Source organism: Argentina anserina, chromosome 5 (assembly GCF_933775445.1).
Source record: "Argentina anserina chromosome 5, drPotAnse1.1, whole genome shotgun sequence".
Lineage (NCBI taxonomy): Eukaryota > Viridiplantae > Streptophyta > Magnoliopsida > Rosales > Rosaceae > Argentina > Argentina anserina.
The window spans coordinates 5557262-5574365 of NC_065876.1; the positions used below are offsets into that span (position 1 = coordinate 5557262).

At 40.8% G+C, this 17104-nt stretch overlaps 3 protein-coding genes across 4 annotated transcripts; all 3 read left to right on the plus strand.

Moving 5' to 3' along the window:
- The first annotated feature begins 2447 nt into the window (after positions 1 to 2447).
- LOC126795034 (phenylacetaldehyde oxime monooxygenase CYP71AN24-like) lies at positions 2448 to 4131 on the plus strand. The gene is given in 4 exon segments (XM_050521845.1): positions 2448 to 3097; positions 3099 to 3363; positions 3518 to 3653; positions 3656 to 4131. Coding segments are annotated over 4 exon segments (1527 nt in total).
- Positions 4132 to 7259: 3128 nt separating this feature from the next.
- LOC126795015 (quinolinate synthase, chloroplastic) lies at positions 7260 to 10807 on the plus strand. Its single transcript, XM_050521825.1, has 7 exons — positions 7260 to 8063; positions 8181 to 8465; positions 8585 to 8803; positions 8943 to 9122; positions 9336 to 9842; positions 10169 to 10333; positions 10426 to 10807. The coding sequence occupies exons 1-7, from the start codon at positions 7278 to 7280 to the stop codon at positions 10483 to 10485; spliced, it is 2202 nt and encodes a 733-aa protein (XP_050377782.1). The 5' UTR covers positions 7260 to 7277; the 3' UTR covers positions 10486 to 10807.
- Positions 10808 to 11495: 688 nt separating this feature from the next.
- On the plus strand, positions 11496 to 13621 carry LOC126795056 (manganese-dependent ADP-ribose/CDP-alcohol diphosphatase). 2 transcript variants are annotated; one of them, XM_050521872.1, is made up of 2 exons: positions 11496 to 11667; positions 12374 to 13621. In XM_050521872.1, the coding sequence occupies exon 2, from the start codon at positions 12395 to 12397 to the stop codon at positions 13391 to 13393; it is 999 nt and encodes a 332-aa protein (XP_050377829.1). In that variant the 5' UTR covers positions 11496 to 11667; positions 12374 to 12394; the 3' UTR covers positions 13394 to 13621. The 2 variants fall into 2 exon arrangements, with proteins under 2 accessions (XP_050377829.1, XP_050377830.1); XM_050521873.1 differs by lacking the exon at positions 11496 to 11667 and adding an exon at positions 11867 to 12254.
- Positions 13622 to 17104: the final 3483 nt, after the last annotated feature.

A 17104-nucleotide genomic window follows, 5' to 3' on the forward strand; every position in this document is an offset into this window, starting at 1 on the left:
ATGCACCAGAATCAATAATCCATGTATCAAAACTAACAGAGTGAGAAATATTAAGAGCCATACCAATTTGACCGCGGCCAACGATGGAGGCTGTACGTGCTCTTCCAGCAGTATGATGATCATGCCCAACCACACCATAAATATCGGGTTCTGGAACTAGTTAAAGAGCTGCTTTTGCTTCATGTCCAGAACCCATTGAAAAATGGAAACAATGTAAAAAATCAGGGATTAGACAGCAAAGAAACGCGAGAAATGGAGAACAATCTGTCGCTGGTGCACTTGCACTGTCGGTGCACTGGCACTGACTGAACCTAACTCTGTCGCCGGTGCACTTGCACTGTAGTTGAATATGCACTGACTGAAGATAACCGAACCGGGTCGGGTTGAGTTGACCGGGTCGGTGTGAATTTGGGCTTCTCGGATCTGGGCCGGGCTTATCAGATCTGGGCCGGGTCGGGTCGAGTCGGATCTGTGGCGATTCGATTCTTAAAGCTTCAGCGACTTGAGGGATTCAGAGCCCGGCGATGGAGAGCTGGAGAGGAGGAATTCAATGGCGGTCGGAATCGCCGAAAAGGGCTGCAAAGTCGCCGGAAGAACCAAATGCAGTTAGCGCTACCCCTCCTTGATTCTCTCTCACGCGATAACAATGCTAGTGACCACCCCAGGAAGGACAACGTTGGCGAGGCAAACCCGATCGAGTTGGTGCAACAGCTGGAGCTGGTCTAACAGCGGAGGAACGACGTCGGGTGGCGCGCGGGTTATCGGTCAGCGAAGAACTGATTCGGATCGAGGCTTGATGGTTTTTGATCCGAGGGACGGGCTGAATCGAATGGTGATGATGATCTGAGGAGATGATAGCTGGAGTTGGTGTCCTTGACACCGACAGCGAAGGAGGAGGGGAGCGGCGATGACAGCGAAAGCAGCGGCGGAAGAAACGGACCCGGGTTTGGCTTGGCACGCCGGAAGGAGAACGTCGGGGAGGAGAACGGCGCTCGTCAAGGCGTCGAGAAGATGCCGCCGGTGGAAAGGTCTGCAGCAGCGGGGAGATCGGCGCTCGTCGTCGACTCTGGAGCTCGGGTACGTCGCCGGGGAACAGTCGGGTATTCTGATTGATTTCGTTGTTGTGGGAGACCGCTCCGAGGAAGGGAGGTGACGTCGCCAAGTCGCAAGGTTGCTGACATTGTCGGCGGTGTGTGCTCCAAGGCAGCAAGCTCGGCGGCTTAGCACTAAAAAACTGCAAACGACAAACCCAGGTAAAAACAGAACATGGCTCTGATACCAACTCGAATAACTTGGTTATATTACTTGATCACTTTATGAATGTATACAACATCAAACTGGCCTATATAAGCTAACTAAAGTACTTTTGGTGACAATTGTTTCCTTGATTTACGGAGTTAATCATGCTAAAGTGGCTAAAGTGAATCACACTAGCACCTTCCAGATAGATTTGAGAGAAACTCAGTCAACTTCGCAGGCGAGGACTTCCAATTTGTTCCATTTGGTGGTGGCAGAAGAAGATGCCCGGGATAGGACTTTGCGGTTGCGACGCTTGAATGTGTTCTTGCCAACCTTCTGTATTGGTTTGATTGGAAGTTACCAAGTGGTAATGCATTGGTTGAGTCCTTAGACGTGAAAGAAGTTTATGGCATCACCGTCTGTAAGAAATCTCCCCTGTACCTTCTCCCGGTACCATACTCCCCTTAATCCCTCCATCCAGCGTACTATGCTGTTAGTCAAGTTGTTTCTTGTTGTTTAGTTTCTGTTTTCCTTGACCATAAATAAGCTTGGGATAGCAAATCTTGTGAATAAGTCCGAGGGGCATTTCGATGAACATGGTGGAATACAATAGTCTTGTCATCCACAGAGATGTTCCTCTTGTAGCTATGGCAGCGCCAAGGTCGTCTCAGATGTACTCTTTCATGTTTTATATTGTTCCGTTACTAGCAGAAAGGCTAAGAGTAGAGAGCAATAAAATCATATAACTCTTGTATATTAAATGAGATCTTATGTTCATGTTATTAGTTTAAGTACTCGATTAAATAATTCTGAAGTCTCGAACACGTACAGAAGTCCATAATTAAATGTTGATTGGTATACAGTATACTGATGGTTAGTAACAGTTCAAGTAGTTTAAGTTACATTAGTAATTATTTAACTATTCATATGCAGGCAAGCAAGATTCGAATAATGGCCAATACAGATTGATCACGGAACTGACGGAAGCAACAAATAGAATAATTGCCACTGAATTTCAAATCGCCTTAATAACTATGAGTTAATTAAGCTAATTCTTTTATATTGGCCACTGGTTTCAATGCACATCAGGCAGGATGCTTAGTTGCTCTACATCTATGATTGTCAACTATATTAATCAGCAGATTCTTATATAGAGCATCTGTGTATTATAGATAGTTCAACCTCTTATTCGGTTCCAAAATATTACAATGGCTCTGGTACCATTGTTGAATCAATTGATGCAAGAGGTGCAAATGAGCATGCTGTTCAATCTTTTCCTGGTTTTTCTTTTCTTCCTTTCTATTTTCATTCTGTTTTTACTATCAAGATCAGGTGACAAACTCAAGTTGCCGCCATCTCCAACAAGGTTACCAATAATTGGAAACCTTCACCAGCTAGGCACACTCCCACACCGCTCTCTCCAAGATCTTTCGAGGAAGTATGGCCCTCTAATGTTATTGCACTTAGGCCAAGTTCCGACATTAGTTGTATCATCTGCAGAGATGGCCAAAGAAATCATGAAGACTCGTGACACTGTTTTCTGCAGTCTTCCCAAATCCACAGCTGCAAATATATTACTCTATGGCTGCCAAGACATAGCTCTTGCTCCTTTTGGGGAGCATTGGAAACAAGTTCGAAAAATTTGTGTCACTGAACTGCTGAGCCATAAAAGAGTGCAGCAGTTTCAGTATGCCAGGGATGATGAAGTTGCAGAATTGATTGACCGGATACACAGATCATGTGAGTCTCCTGTTAATCTTGGTCAGATGCTGATGACAACCTCTAGCAACATAATGTCTAGGTGTATTCTCGGAGAAAAATTTGCTGAGGATGGCGATTGGTATGGAGGCATCAAGAAGAATGACTGTGCAAATGACCTCTTTCAGTTTCGGAGATTACTTCCCCTATTTAAAATGGATTGACACTCTCAGAGGATACATTGCAAGCTTAAAAGAAACTGCTGCTGAATTAGATGGCTTCTTTGATCATTTAATTGAAGAACATAAGAAAGGCAACAAAAAAGATGAGGCAGACAAGGACTTTGTGGATATTCTCCTCCAACTTCAAAAGGATGCAACCCTTGACTTTGAGCTTACAGATGACAACCTTAAAGCTATCATACAGGTTTCTTTCTTATTGGGATCTCATCTTTCTTTCTATTTTCTACTTTGGATTACTTTCTCTAAAATCTAAACTTTACACAGTGCTTCACACATCCTCAATATGCACAAAAATATAAAATTGTTCCTGTAAGTGTCATTGTGCTTAATGGTTGCAGGACATGTATCTTGGTGGAAGTGATACTACTTCGACAACGATGGAATGGTTAATGGCAGAGCTGGGGAGAAATCCAAGTGTACTGGAGAAAGTCCACGATGAGATAAGAAGAGTGGTGGGGAAGAAGGAAAGGTGGGTGTGTATGATATCATTAAAATGCACTACTTAAAATGTGTCTTCCAAGAATCTCTAAGGCTACATCCTCCAGCACCTCTTCTGGTTCCTCGAGAAACAACCGAGGCTGTGGAGTTGGGAGGTTACCATATCCCTGCAAAAACAACAGTGTTTATCGATGCATTTGCAATCCAAAAGGATCCAAAATTCTGGGAAAGGCCAGATGAGTTCCTCCCAGAAAGATTTGAGGGCAACTTAGATGATTTCAAAGGCGATGAAGTCCAATACATCCCATTTGGTGGTGGTAGGAGAGGTTGCCCTGGACAAGTCTTTGGTGTTGCTTTAGTTGAATATGTTTTTGCCAACCTTCTATATTGGTTTGACTGGAAGTTGCCAAGTAGTAGTGCAAGGGCTGAGGCTTTAGACATGAGTGAGCTTTGTGGAATCAACATCCATAAGAAATCTCCTCTTCTTCTTCTCCCGGTACCATACAACCCTTGATCCCTGCATTCAAAAGTTTCATATGCTACTTGTTAAACCAAAACCATAGAGAGCTTGCACGGATGTATCTTTTTGTTTAGGGAGGAGGACAGATGCGTCTTAACATTTAATTTGGTAGTCTTCCAATTGTGATTTTCTGGTCTCATCAGCAATAACTCATCGATACCTCGATTAGCCCTACATATGAACTCTGATTCTACTCTAAAACAGTTGGTCACAAATGTTTTGAGCAGAAAAATGACAGTGAACCCTCCCTTAGGACTCTATATATATGCAGTGGCGGATCCAGCCCATGCACATATTTTAAGCCCAATTAATTATATTAGTGCTAATCCAAAATAGAAAAATATGTATATAATTGAGTTTTTAGTATGAATTTCATCTTATTTCTTTTTAAATCATCAAAAACCCTTATTATAACTCTTCTAATCTTCTTTCCCTCTCTATATATTGAATCTAAGATTGCAAATATGAGTTATTGAGTTTCAATCTAATCAATTTGAACAAATTTTTTTTTTTGATATTCTAATTTGTCTTTGATTTTCATACTATCCTTCTATTTTCATTGACGCCCACATATATTTTTAAAGACTCATTCACATCTATAGTTTGCATGATTATACACTACAACTGACAAATTTGTTTTTGGCATTTGGCCAAATTTAAAGCTCGCCTTATATTCAAATCATAAATCCGCCGCCACTGTATATATGATCAATTACAAAATGGGTTAGTACTTAAGTACTACCACATTTGCACCAGCTGCATGAGGTAGAAGCCTAGAACTGGACCCTAAAAACTTACCTTTGAACATAATTTTTTTTCCTCTGATATTCTCATGTTTAGAGTCTTCCCTACACGTATAGTTAAAATCCGATATATCGGACATTTTTTAAAATTTTATTTCAAATAAAAATGTCATCGTTTTACTTTTGCGAGGAAAGAAAAAATGGCTAAACCTAAAATTAAGACACGTTGCGCCTCAAATCAGTAAAAAAAAATCATATTCTTTGAACGAAAAAACTTCATATTCATATTTGAACACTAAAACCTTAATTAGGAAAGTCAAAAAACATCATCAGGCGAAACTTCCAACTTTATATGTGAAGCCAAACCACTGCCTGCCTGCGTCAATCCTTATTCAAACACTTTTTTTTATTTGAAACTATTTGTGTATTTTTATTTGGTACTTTTTGTAGTAAAGTTCATAAATATAATAATTTAATTAAAAATAGCAATATGATAAATTTAATATATTCTGATATATCTTCGATATATCTCTGATATATCGTTTTATTTTTTAACCGATACAATCCCGATAAACGATATCTAGACCATTAACTAGGAGGAAACCTAAATGCAATTTCAATATGTTACCATCTACCACTCTGGCTTTTGCCGGATCAAATGTAATGAGAAAGAAAGACAGAAGTGGAATTTCAAAGGCCTTTGGAGTTTTGAAGGGACTGATTTCCAAATCTGCCTGTTCCAGCATCTCTTTCAGAAGTCTCTTCGCAATTATCCAGTCCAGGACGCTTAGTGCAAGCTTTGACCCCTTTCTCTGAAGAGTACAAGAAAATAAGAGAAGTGCATGCATAGTTACTATGCTAAATGTATGCAAAGTGCACAGTTAAAGGAGACTTTGGTTAGCGATTCAATTGGTGCAAGCGTGAAACTATGTCCACTTTTCTATGGCACCTACCAACTCAGGCGGAAATTTCCTTCGACATCGATATCGATCCTTACATTGTCTTTATGTGCCAGAAAGCACAAAAATCTTGAGAATATATACTTTGGATCAATGCTAAAATTGCATTGGTGGGTGGAAGCGATTTCAGTATTTGATGGTCAATGATAGCAAAACGTTGCATCAATACTTTACAAGAAAACAATTAGTGCCAAAGTTTGCCCCAACCTCTCCTATTACTTCCCTCTTTTCCACTTCAATCTTCCTGTGGTCATAGTTTTTTTCGATTCACTTATTAGAGAATGGTTTGTGTCGTCTAAACTTTTCCTTCCATGTCATTTACATGGACAACATCTTAGAAGAAGTACCTGTCGAAAATCCCTAGCTGCATGCTTTCGATCAGTTTCTATAATATTCTCCATTAACTTCGTTGTACGTCTCATTTGATGATCAAACCAAATTGGCCTATGAGATACAACATCGAGAAATCTAGTAGAGATCGACTTGATGAAAATGAATGTTCACCTCAGTTCCCGATCACAAAGAGTTGTATAAACATGCATGTAAGGAGGTGCCACTTCTTAAGCAGAAGTACGTGAGTTGTGTCAATAGAGGTGTGTGGCGGTGATGGTAAGGTGGTGATCGATGTGGGCGGTGCCCTGATGGTGATATTGATAAGGCAGAGCGTGTAGAGGACTCTATGTGAAGAGGTAAAGCAAATGAAAATGATGGATAGTGGATGGTGGATCCAAGCAACGGAACTTTAGGTTCTGTTTGGATGAATCCATTCCCCTTGTTCTTGTTTCCCTGATGTCTTAAATGGTAGGTGTTGTAAACTTGTAATGTAGCATCACTAGCATGTATTCGCTTTACTTATATTTTTGCATGCAATTAGTTCTCAATCCTTTTGTTAGAGTATGGTCTTGATATAATTTCAACAACAACAACAATGTCATGTATTGTAACAACTAACTAGTACATGCACACCATGTGCGTCATTGTTTATAAATAATTTAGAGACACAAACCGAAACTTACATTCTTATGATTATAAACTCTCATATGTCACAAACAAATGAACCTAAATTGCCTAAACGTTTCGTTTCTTCTAACATCCAAATTATTAAGAGTTGAAACTCAAATGCTTGACGAGCTGATAACCATATATGAGTAGGACTTTGAATTCCGGCAACAATTTCTCCGGCGAAATTTTCAACTTGGAGGATCCAAACACAGCCCTATCAACTCCCAAGTAAAGAGCCCTCCTCGTCCATGTTGATCAGGTGGGGCCATCCCTTTCCAACTGGGCAGAAGCTTTTTGGACTTTCCTGATAAATTGGCGCGTAGTTTCATATACATATGGTTGGTCTGGTTTCCTCTCCCATAAAACACCATTCCATTTCCTTCCAAATCTTCCCCCATTTTTATATAAACCTCTGCTCTTCTTCTACCCACAGCTAATGGAGTCTTCTTCTTCTTCTGCAACCATTATGGGGTTAAGAGCCACCTCATATTCTTGCTCCTCTTCCTCCTCCTCCTTCTTCTCCATTCTCCCAACCCAAAAGCCCACCTCTTTGCCTTTCAAGCTCCAATCTTTCCTTTTTAAGCGGCACCAATCCCTCAAATGCATCCAATCCCCACCGTCCGATTCCAACTCGCTCTCGCTCACCCCCAAAAACCCTACCTTCTCCTGCTCCGCCGCCACCCTCTCCCCCTCCGCCACCGCCACCGCCGCCGACCCCGCTCCCGCCAAGCTCTGCCGCCTCGTCTCAGAGTTCCAGTCCCTCACCGAGCCCATCGACCGCGTCAAGCGCCTCCTCCACTACGCCGCCCTCCTCCCGCCGCTCCCCGACTCGGGTCGGGTCGACGCCAACCGGGTCATGGGCTGCACCGCCCAGGTCTGGCTGGAGGCCAGGATTGACGGGTACGGCAAGATGAGGTTCGCCGCCGACAGCGACTCCGAGATCACCAGAGGCTTCTGCTCGTGTCTGGTGTCCGTTCTCGACGGGGCGTCGCCGGAGGAGGTTCTCGCGGTCAAGACCGACGACCTGGCGGCGCTCAATGTTGGGCTGCCCGGCGCGCAGAGGTCTAGGGTTAACACGTGGCATAATGTGCTGATCAGTATGCACAAAAAGACTAAAGCTTTTGTGGCTGAGCTACAAGGGTCGCCGCCGTTCGAGCCATTCCCGTCTCTGGTCATCACTGCCGATGGGATTCAGGCTAAGGGTAGCTACGCCGAAGCTCAGGTCAGCATAAATACAATCATTAAAATTGGTTTATGATTTGGTTTAGATTATTGAACTTAGAGTAGTATTGTGGAAATGTTAAGTTAAATTTTGAGTTGAATGCTGTTTAAATTATAGGCAAGGTATTTGTTTCCGGATGAGGCAAAGGTTGAGGAGCTAATTAATGTGCTCAAGGAGAAGAAGATTGGGGTGGTTGCTCATTTTTACATGGACCCTGAGGTTCAGGGGATTTTGACTGCTGCAAAGAAGCATTGGCCTCACATCCACATTTCGGATTCGTTGGTCATGGCGGATTCGGCTGTGAATATGGCGAAAGATGGGTGCGAGTTTATCGCAGTTTTGGGGGTTGATTTCATGTCCGAAAATGTCAGGGCGATCCTTGATCAGGCTGGCTTTCAGAAGGTAGTTGCTTGCTTCTGTGTTTTATGCACAAGTGATTACTTAATGCAGAGTAGTGTGACTGTTAGTTGAAGGTGAATCGATTTGGTGAACTCATCTGTTCTGATATTTGTTTGTTGCAGGTTGGTGTTTACAGGATGTCAAGTGAACGAATTGGTTGTTCTTTGGCAGATGCTGCAACTTCGCCTTCTTATATGAGTTATCTTGAGAATGCTTCTAGGTCACCTCAATCATTGCATGTTGTCTATATTAATACGTCATTGGAGACAAAAGCTTACGCGCATGAGCTTGTGCCAACAATTACATGTACTTCTTCAAATGTCGTCCAAACCATTCTGCAGGTTGGCTAAATTACAGTGTTAATCCCAAGATTTTGTTCTCATATCAATTTTGTGAGATATCTTATTATTAGAACAAAGAACTGAAAATGTCAGTTGTTGCTGTTTTGTTCTCTAAATTCATTGTATTTTGCTTCTGCAGGCTTTTTCTCAAGTGCTGGATTTAAATGTATGGTACGGTCCTGACTCTTACATGGGTGCAAACATTAGAGTATTGCTTGAGCAAATGACAAAGATGACAGATGAGGAAATTGCTGAGATACATCCAGCACACAATAGAGACTCGATCAGATCTCTGTTACCTCGCCTGCATTATTATAAGGTGTGAATTAGTGAATATGTGTATTTTAGAGGTTATATATTGCTGGATAATCAAGTCCTCTGCCTCTGCATATTGACTTGGGGCAAGACTGTTGAGCTGATTATTCTCTGATACATTATCAGATACGTTGCAAATTTCTTTACCATGCACTTCTGTTACATGGTACTCTTACCTGTAAGTTAATGTGCTGACTGTTTGATCTTCTTGTATTAGGATGGGACGTGCATAGTGCATCATTTGTTTGGAAATGAGGTTGTGAATAGGATAAATGAAATGTATTGTGATGCATTTCTAACTGCTCATTTTGAGGTCCCTGGAGAAATGTTTGCTTTGGCAATGGAAGCAAAGAGAAGAGGAATGGGAGTTGTGGGTTCCACCCAAAATATTCTAGATTTCATAAAACAGAGGGTTCAAGAGGCTTTGGACAGAAATGTCAATGATCACCTTCAGTTTGTGTTGGGGACGGAATCTGGAATGGTGACTTCCATTGTTGCACTAGTTCGCAGTTTGTTTGGTTCTACAAAGTCAGGGGGAGCAAAGATCAATGTTGAAATTGTATTTCCAGTTTCATCAGATTCAATGACAAGCACATCAACCAATTCTTCTTCAGGCCTTAACCCTGTTAAGATGGGTGATGTCATACTACCTGTTATACCTGGAGTCGCTAGTGGGGAGGGGTGTTCAATTCATGGTGGTTGTGCATCTTGTCCGTATATGAAGGTTAGTTCTTTTAATAGGTTCATGAAGGGTAACTCATTTTTAAACTAACCAGAATGCAAAACCCAGAAAAATGTTCTAGCATGTCGGCTATTTGATTATGGCATCGACAGAATAAATCTCAGATCAGCACCTGTTGTAGCATAATATAGGGACGTGGTACCATAGACTTTATCTTTCTTGAGATGCATGATTGGTGTGTAGAATGACATGACATGACCCAGAAAATCTACTTAAAAATAATGGAAAATAACTCAAAAAACAATCTAAAAGGTTTAATTGTGCTCAAATTGGGGTTTCTCACACAATTTTTTAATATGATCTGCCAGATGAATTCTCTCAGCTCCCTCCTGAAGGTTTGCCATCATCTGCCTGATGAGACAGACAACACCATTTCCGCGTATGAAGCTGCACGATTCAAGCTGCAAACCCCTAATGGGAAATCAGTTGCGGATGTCGGATGTGAACCAATTCTGCACATGAGGCACTTCCAGGTTAGTCTTCCCTAATCATCTTAACATTATCTGTAAGAAACATTTAGAGCTTCTTTCTTTATTTACCTGTTTCCCAATCATTTATTTTGCAGGCTTCCAAAGAACTTCCAGAGAAACTTGTTTTCCAGATATGTAATCCGTCCAGTAACTGAATGTCGTTGTCCATAAGCTGGGCGAAGCAGATTCTGACTCTGAGGATGGCGTCCTTGAAGCAAAGTTTTAAATTTCCAGACATGTTGTTGTGCCTCTTTTTCCATTCTTGTCGCAGGAGCTTGTTAGTTTATGCAGTTTCGATGACTCACAGCATAGTTCAGTGGTTTGCTTCCGAACTTGGACAGGGAAGAAACTACACACTAGATGGTCATAGTTTGGTGCTCAGATATAGGAATTGAAGTTACAATGACAGCGATAACAGTTAAACTACACGGAGCTGTCAGAACGGTGAAATTATTTAGTCAGTCGCAAGGAGTCCTTTTTTTTTGGGGGGGGGGGGGGGGGGGGGGTGTCAATGCTATGCTATACAAACTAAATTGTCATTCTTCTTGACAACCTAATTCATACGTACCGCCGTACCGGTCATACATACATTCGCCTCAAACATTATTATACTGCCACCATGTTCATTGTCCAAATTTTTTTAAAATTGATTCCAACTGTTGAGCATAACTGAGAAGTGAGTAGAAAACCAGATCGCATCGAACTTGATACACATTGTCTTTGGATTGCATAGCCCTTTCTAGTATTGGTGATTAAACGTAGTGACATTCATCAAAGTTCTTAGTCTCGGCAGTGATTCAAATAGGGTGCGTCATTGTGTAATGTTCTTCCTCTTGGAGCATGTTTATCAAACTGTAATAGGATTGAGAAGGAATATAAAGGAGAGAAAGAATGCGAGAGAAGAGGAGTCATTCCCATTCTTCTATTTACTTATTAACCGGAATCGGAAACAATCAACCCGTTCTTTCTCGTTAGTTGTAATGGTTCAAGCTCACGATCAAGTTCGAAAAAGCTGCAGGGACAGGGCGGCAACCACCTATGACTCGTTAAAACTACGCCACGTCACATCCGAAAAGGCATTTTAGTAATTTACAATATGAAACTAGTCAATTATTGGGCTTGTAAATATAAATACCTTTTGTTTTTTGGGACTCGGCTGAAAAATCAACTCTGTCCTCTTTTTCATCCGGGAGATAATTCGAAAAGTACGTGTATATGGTTATTGCGCCTGAGATTCTCCAACGACGATAATCGAAATCCCTTCCTGGTTTTACCATCTGAAACAATCGGAGAAGAAAGACAGGCCCCACCTTTATTCATTCCGGTGTCCCAGTTTGGTACGTATCTCTGTCTTCTATTATCATCTGTTTTAGTGTTTTGTTCCATTGAATTCTGATGAGGCCGGGCAATGTATATGAAACTAACTCATGATCCCTCGAGTACCCAATTGCAATTTACTTGTATCGCATCTACTTGCTGATAGTTTTATTGAGTATTCAGGTTTGGATGGTTGTGGGTTCTTGTTATTTGGAATTAAATTGTTAATGAGTTTTTGTTGTTAATGATTGTTGTACTATGGTACGCAATTCTGCTGTGAACTGTTGCCAATGAGATTTCCATTCAAAATAAAATGTTTTGAGGGTTTGCTCATATGCTTTGATTTTGCATAGATAATATCTTAGTGTCATACTATTTATTGTGATACTAGTAATGAATTGGGATAGTTCTGCTCGTATTCGAATTCTGATGTTCTTACTTCTTAACTGAACTTTCAAGATACTTGCTTCGTAGGGAGGTCGTGATTTGTACTCCCAAGTCAGTTCAAACTTGAAAACAATGATGGCTCATACTGATTTCGTTTGTTGGCAGGATAAGTTGCATATTTGAAACAATGCTGGCCGTTTCCAGATTTGGTTGTTAGTTGGTAGGATATTGTTTGCCTCAAAATCAAAAGAACATGTAGTTTAATCTGGAATGTTTGATCGCATGTCTGAAGTATTTGACTCTAAAGGGTTTTAACAATTTGATCATGCTGTCTCATAGGGATCTGCTGCAAGCTGCGGAATGGGCTCAACAAATGGTTTAGCCAGTGCACATGCAAAGCAACCTCTATTTTCTTTCGGGGTGATCTCCGATGTCCAGTATGCTGATATTCCTGATGGAAGATCTTTCCTTGGTGTTCCACGGTACTATCGCCATAGCATTGTCATACTGAAAAGAGCAGTCCAAAAATGGAATGATCAGAAGAAGCATAAGTTTGTGATCAACTTTGGTGATATTGTTGATGGCTTTTGCCCAAAGGACCAGTCCCAGGACGCTGTAACAAAAGTTGTCGAGGAATTTGAGAATTTCAATGGCCCTGTCTATCATATGATTGGTAATCACTGCCTCTACAATCTTCCTCGCAAGCAGTTATTACCACTGTTGAAGATTCCAAGTATCGATGGTCGTGCCTACTATGATTTTTCACCAGCCCCAGAATTCCGATTTGTTGTGTTGGATGGCTATGATATCAGTGCCATTGGTTGGCCTCAAGATCATCCTAGTGCAGCTGAGGCTTTAGGGTTTCTACAGGAGAAAAACCCAAATACAGATAAGAACAGCCCTGTTGGACTGGAAGGCCTTGACAGAAGGTTCCTTATGTTCAATGGAGCAGTTGGGAAAGAACAATTGGATTGGTTAGACAACATTCTTCAGGAAGCAACAAAGTTGAAACAAAAAGTAGTGGTCTGTTGTCATCTGCCTTTAGACCCTGGGGCATCCTCCAAAGAAGCACTTTTGTGGAACTACGATGAAGTCATGTGTGTTATACACAGATACAACTGTGTGAAGGTTTGCCTTGCTGGGCATGACCATAAAGGCGGTCACTCAATTGATTCTCATGGAGTGCATCACAGAACACTTGAAGCCGCCCTTGAGTGTCCACCTGAGACAGATGCCTATGGATACATAGATGTTTATGATGATAAGCTTTCACTTACTGGCACTGACCGGATGGTTAGCACTGATATGCAATTTAATCCTCAATCAGACTTTCGAGAGAAACAGCATCAAAGGCTGTGATTAATTTTTCTAGTCTGCTGCAGACTGTATACGATGTTATTTTGACATACTGTGATTACGTAGAGTTATGCACAAGCCACATATTTCGAACTGTAGACAGCTACCTGTTCTCTCAGAAGTTATGTACACGAGCATTTGTGATTGAACATCTTCGTCCTGTTAGTAATCGAAATTAAAATTCTTCCTAGAGCTTGGAAATGTAAAGTCTCAGAGCAATATGTATGCTTGTTTTCGTGTTATATGATTATACTAATCAATGGAACAAAGCTTTACAATTTCTAATGTTTGATTGTTTGCCAATTTTGAAATTTTCAGAATTATGAGGTGACTTTAAGCAATCATTGAGCTAAAAAGCAATTGCAGCATGGTAGCCATACTTGATGTGGAAGCCTTCAGACTAACTATTCAGTTATTCATTTCCTTTACGTGAACATGTTAGCATGTTAGAAATGATAAAAATACTTTGTGACTTAACCACTTGAATACTTACCTCAGACTCTTAAGTGAGATTAGGAAAGATATTTGTGCCTATAGAATGAGATGACTCATTTGGATTGTGGAGTAACGACGATGCTCTGTGTTGCAGCTTTTTGGAAAGTTTGACGTTTTCGGTTACTCCGTCGCACATGAGATCATATCTGAAGACGACGTTGAACCTCGTTTTATAGCTGAATGCGAACGCAGAGCAGATTGGCCAAACTGGAAGGAAACAATCCAGGCAGAACTTGACTCATTAACGAAGAGAGAAGTCTTCGGAAATGTTGAATTGATGCCAAGAGATGTCAAACTTGTTGGACATAAATGGGTCTTCGTTCGTAAACATAATGAGATGAACGAGATCGTGCGTTATAAAGCAAGACTCGTGGCGCAAAGATTCTCACAACGACCTGACATTGACTATGAGGAGACTTATTCTCATGTTATGGACATCATTACCTTCCGCTACCTCATTAGTTTGGTAGTATCTGAAAGAATAAATATGCAGCTTATGGATGTGGCCACAACTTATCTCTATGTGGATCTTGACACAAAGATATACATGAAAGCTTCAAAGGGACTGCCTTTACCTCCGTCAAGTGCCTCCAGACCACGGAGCGCTCATGCAGTCAGATTACGTCGTTCGTTGTATGGATTGAACCAATCCGGAAGAATGTGGTACAATGGGTTGTACAAGTACTTGGCAGAGAGAGGTTATAAGAATGATTAACTATACCCATGCGTGTTTATACGAAAGACAAATTCCGGATTCGTCATCGTTGTGGTTTGCATTGATGACATGAACATAATTAGTACTCTTAGTGAGATTGAAGAGACCGTGTCTCATTTAAAGTCGTAATTTGAAATGAAGGACCTAAGGAGGACAAAATTATGTCTCGGCCTTGAACTTGGGCATAGGGCCGACGGTATCCTTGTCCACCAGTCGAATTACACGCAGAAAAATGCTTCGACATTTTAATATCGATCTATGCAGTCCATTATCTACTCCCATGGTCATCCGAAGTCTAGATATCAAGAATGATCCATTATGTTCTAAAGAGGATAAAGAAGAAGTTCTTGGTCTTGAAGTTCCATACCTTAGTGCAATTGGGGCACTATTGTATCTTGCTCAATGCACTAGACCAAACATATCTTTCGCATCAAACTTATTAACTAGATTTAGCTCCGCGCCTACGCTACGTCATTGGAATGATATCAAGCACTTGTTTCGATACTTGAAAGGTTCTCTTGACATATGATTATTCTATCCTTACAACAGAGAGAACACCATGGCCGTGCTACCTTACACCGGCCCGCAGCCAGCCCCGACAACACCACCGTATGCGGCAGAGCCGCCGCAGGCAGCCACGGTGCCGAGAGCAGTAATTGGTCTCGTCTTGCTCTTTTCCCAGATACAAAGACTCCAAACAACTTGTTAGTTTGTTATGTCGACGTAGGGTACCTCTCTGACCCTCACAAGTCTCATTCTCAAACCGGTTATGTGTTTACCATTGGGAATACGACGATATCTTGGAGATCTACTAAGCAATCTATTGTTGCTAGTTCTTCGAATCACGCGGAGATCATTGCTCTCCATGAAGCAGTCAAATAATGTATTTGGCTACGGTCACTCGTTCGTCATACTAGTGATTCTTGTGGATTAGTCTCTACAACTGATTAACCTACGTGCATTTATGAAGATAATGTTGCTTGCATATAGCAGACTAAGTTAGGTTTCATCAAATGCGACAACACCAAGCATATTTCGCCCAAGTTCTTTTACAATGTTCAACAACAGAAGTTCTTGAATGCTCAAATCAATCAAGTGAGTTCAGAATCTAATGTTGCGGATTTGTTCACTAAGTATTTGCCTTAATCTACTTTTGTTAAACATGTGAAGAGCATTGACATGCGTCGCTTATCAGAACTTTTGAATTTGGTAGACTTCAGTGGGAGTCTACATCACATGTTAAGATCATTAAGTAGTTGGTGTGTTGTGCTTGACAAGGTTTTTACTGAGGCAACGTTGTGCGCCATGCAACCTAGGCATGCGACACAAGGGGGAGTGTTCCGAGAGAATTATTATTCTACCCTTGTGTGTGTCTTAGCCTTATTATGTTTATTGTTAGAGATAGACTCACATCTTTGTAATAGATTAGGACTCCGAATCCTACAAGATTATGGTTTTGTAATGCCTATATATAGACTACTATATTATTCAATAAAGACACAGTTTTTCATACTGCATCAGTGATGACTAGTGACTCAACAATTTTGTGATTATATATGTAGCTATAAGTGGAGACGACATACTCAAATATATGTAAATATTGTGTTTTTTCACTCATATATATATATATATATTTATATTCATTCCACTAAGGGATCCATTTTTTGGGTCGTTTAAAGGGATAGCTCATTCACCAACCTTTCGATTACATTTTCACATCTTCATCGTTCAACTTTTAGTATTTAATGTGTAGATCACCTCTATAAAATTTCAGCCAAAATGGTGATCGTTAAGGTATCAAACTTGGTCAAAGCCATGGACGCATCAAATATGTTAAACATGAACCGTTCATACTTATAAGTTTAAATCTCAGTTTTTAATGCCTTAAGCATCTCTATTGTAACGACCCCAAAATTTCAAGCTTAAAAACTCAAAATTTCAAAGTCGTTAAACACCAAACAATTTCAACGAATCGAAATCATTTAAAATGCCACAGCGGATCATCTCTGAGTTCAAAATACAACTCAGTTAAACCGATTATTACAACCCAAATTATAATTCAATATTATAACAAATGGAATTGCGTAATCCTCACAACAAACTCACAAGATAGTCACACAAAATCCCCACACAAGCTGGAGATAAATAACTTCAAGTCCTCTGAGCGGTCCGTCAATTCCCACTAATCCACACCTGCGGAGTTATCCACTACACCATCGAATTGGTGCACCGGGATTGTAAACACAAACCCGGTAAGCTTTACAGCTCGGATGAGTAAAATGAAAATATAACTCACATATTAATATATATACGAAAATCCACAAATCAAACAAATATAAATGCACTCATGAGTCAATGGACGGCCCATCTGGTTGTCCCAAAGAAATATGAAAAGAAGCGTTCATGAGAAATTAAGTAACCCTTCTGGTTACCCAAATGCATTTATAATACGGGTACCAAGAACGCTGGTACACATCTGTTACCCCTCTCGTAATACACCGCCG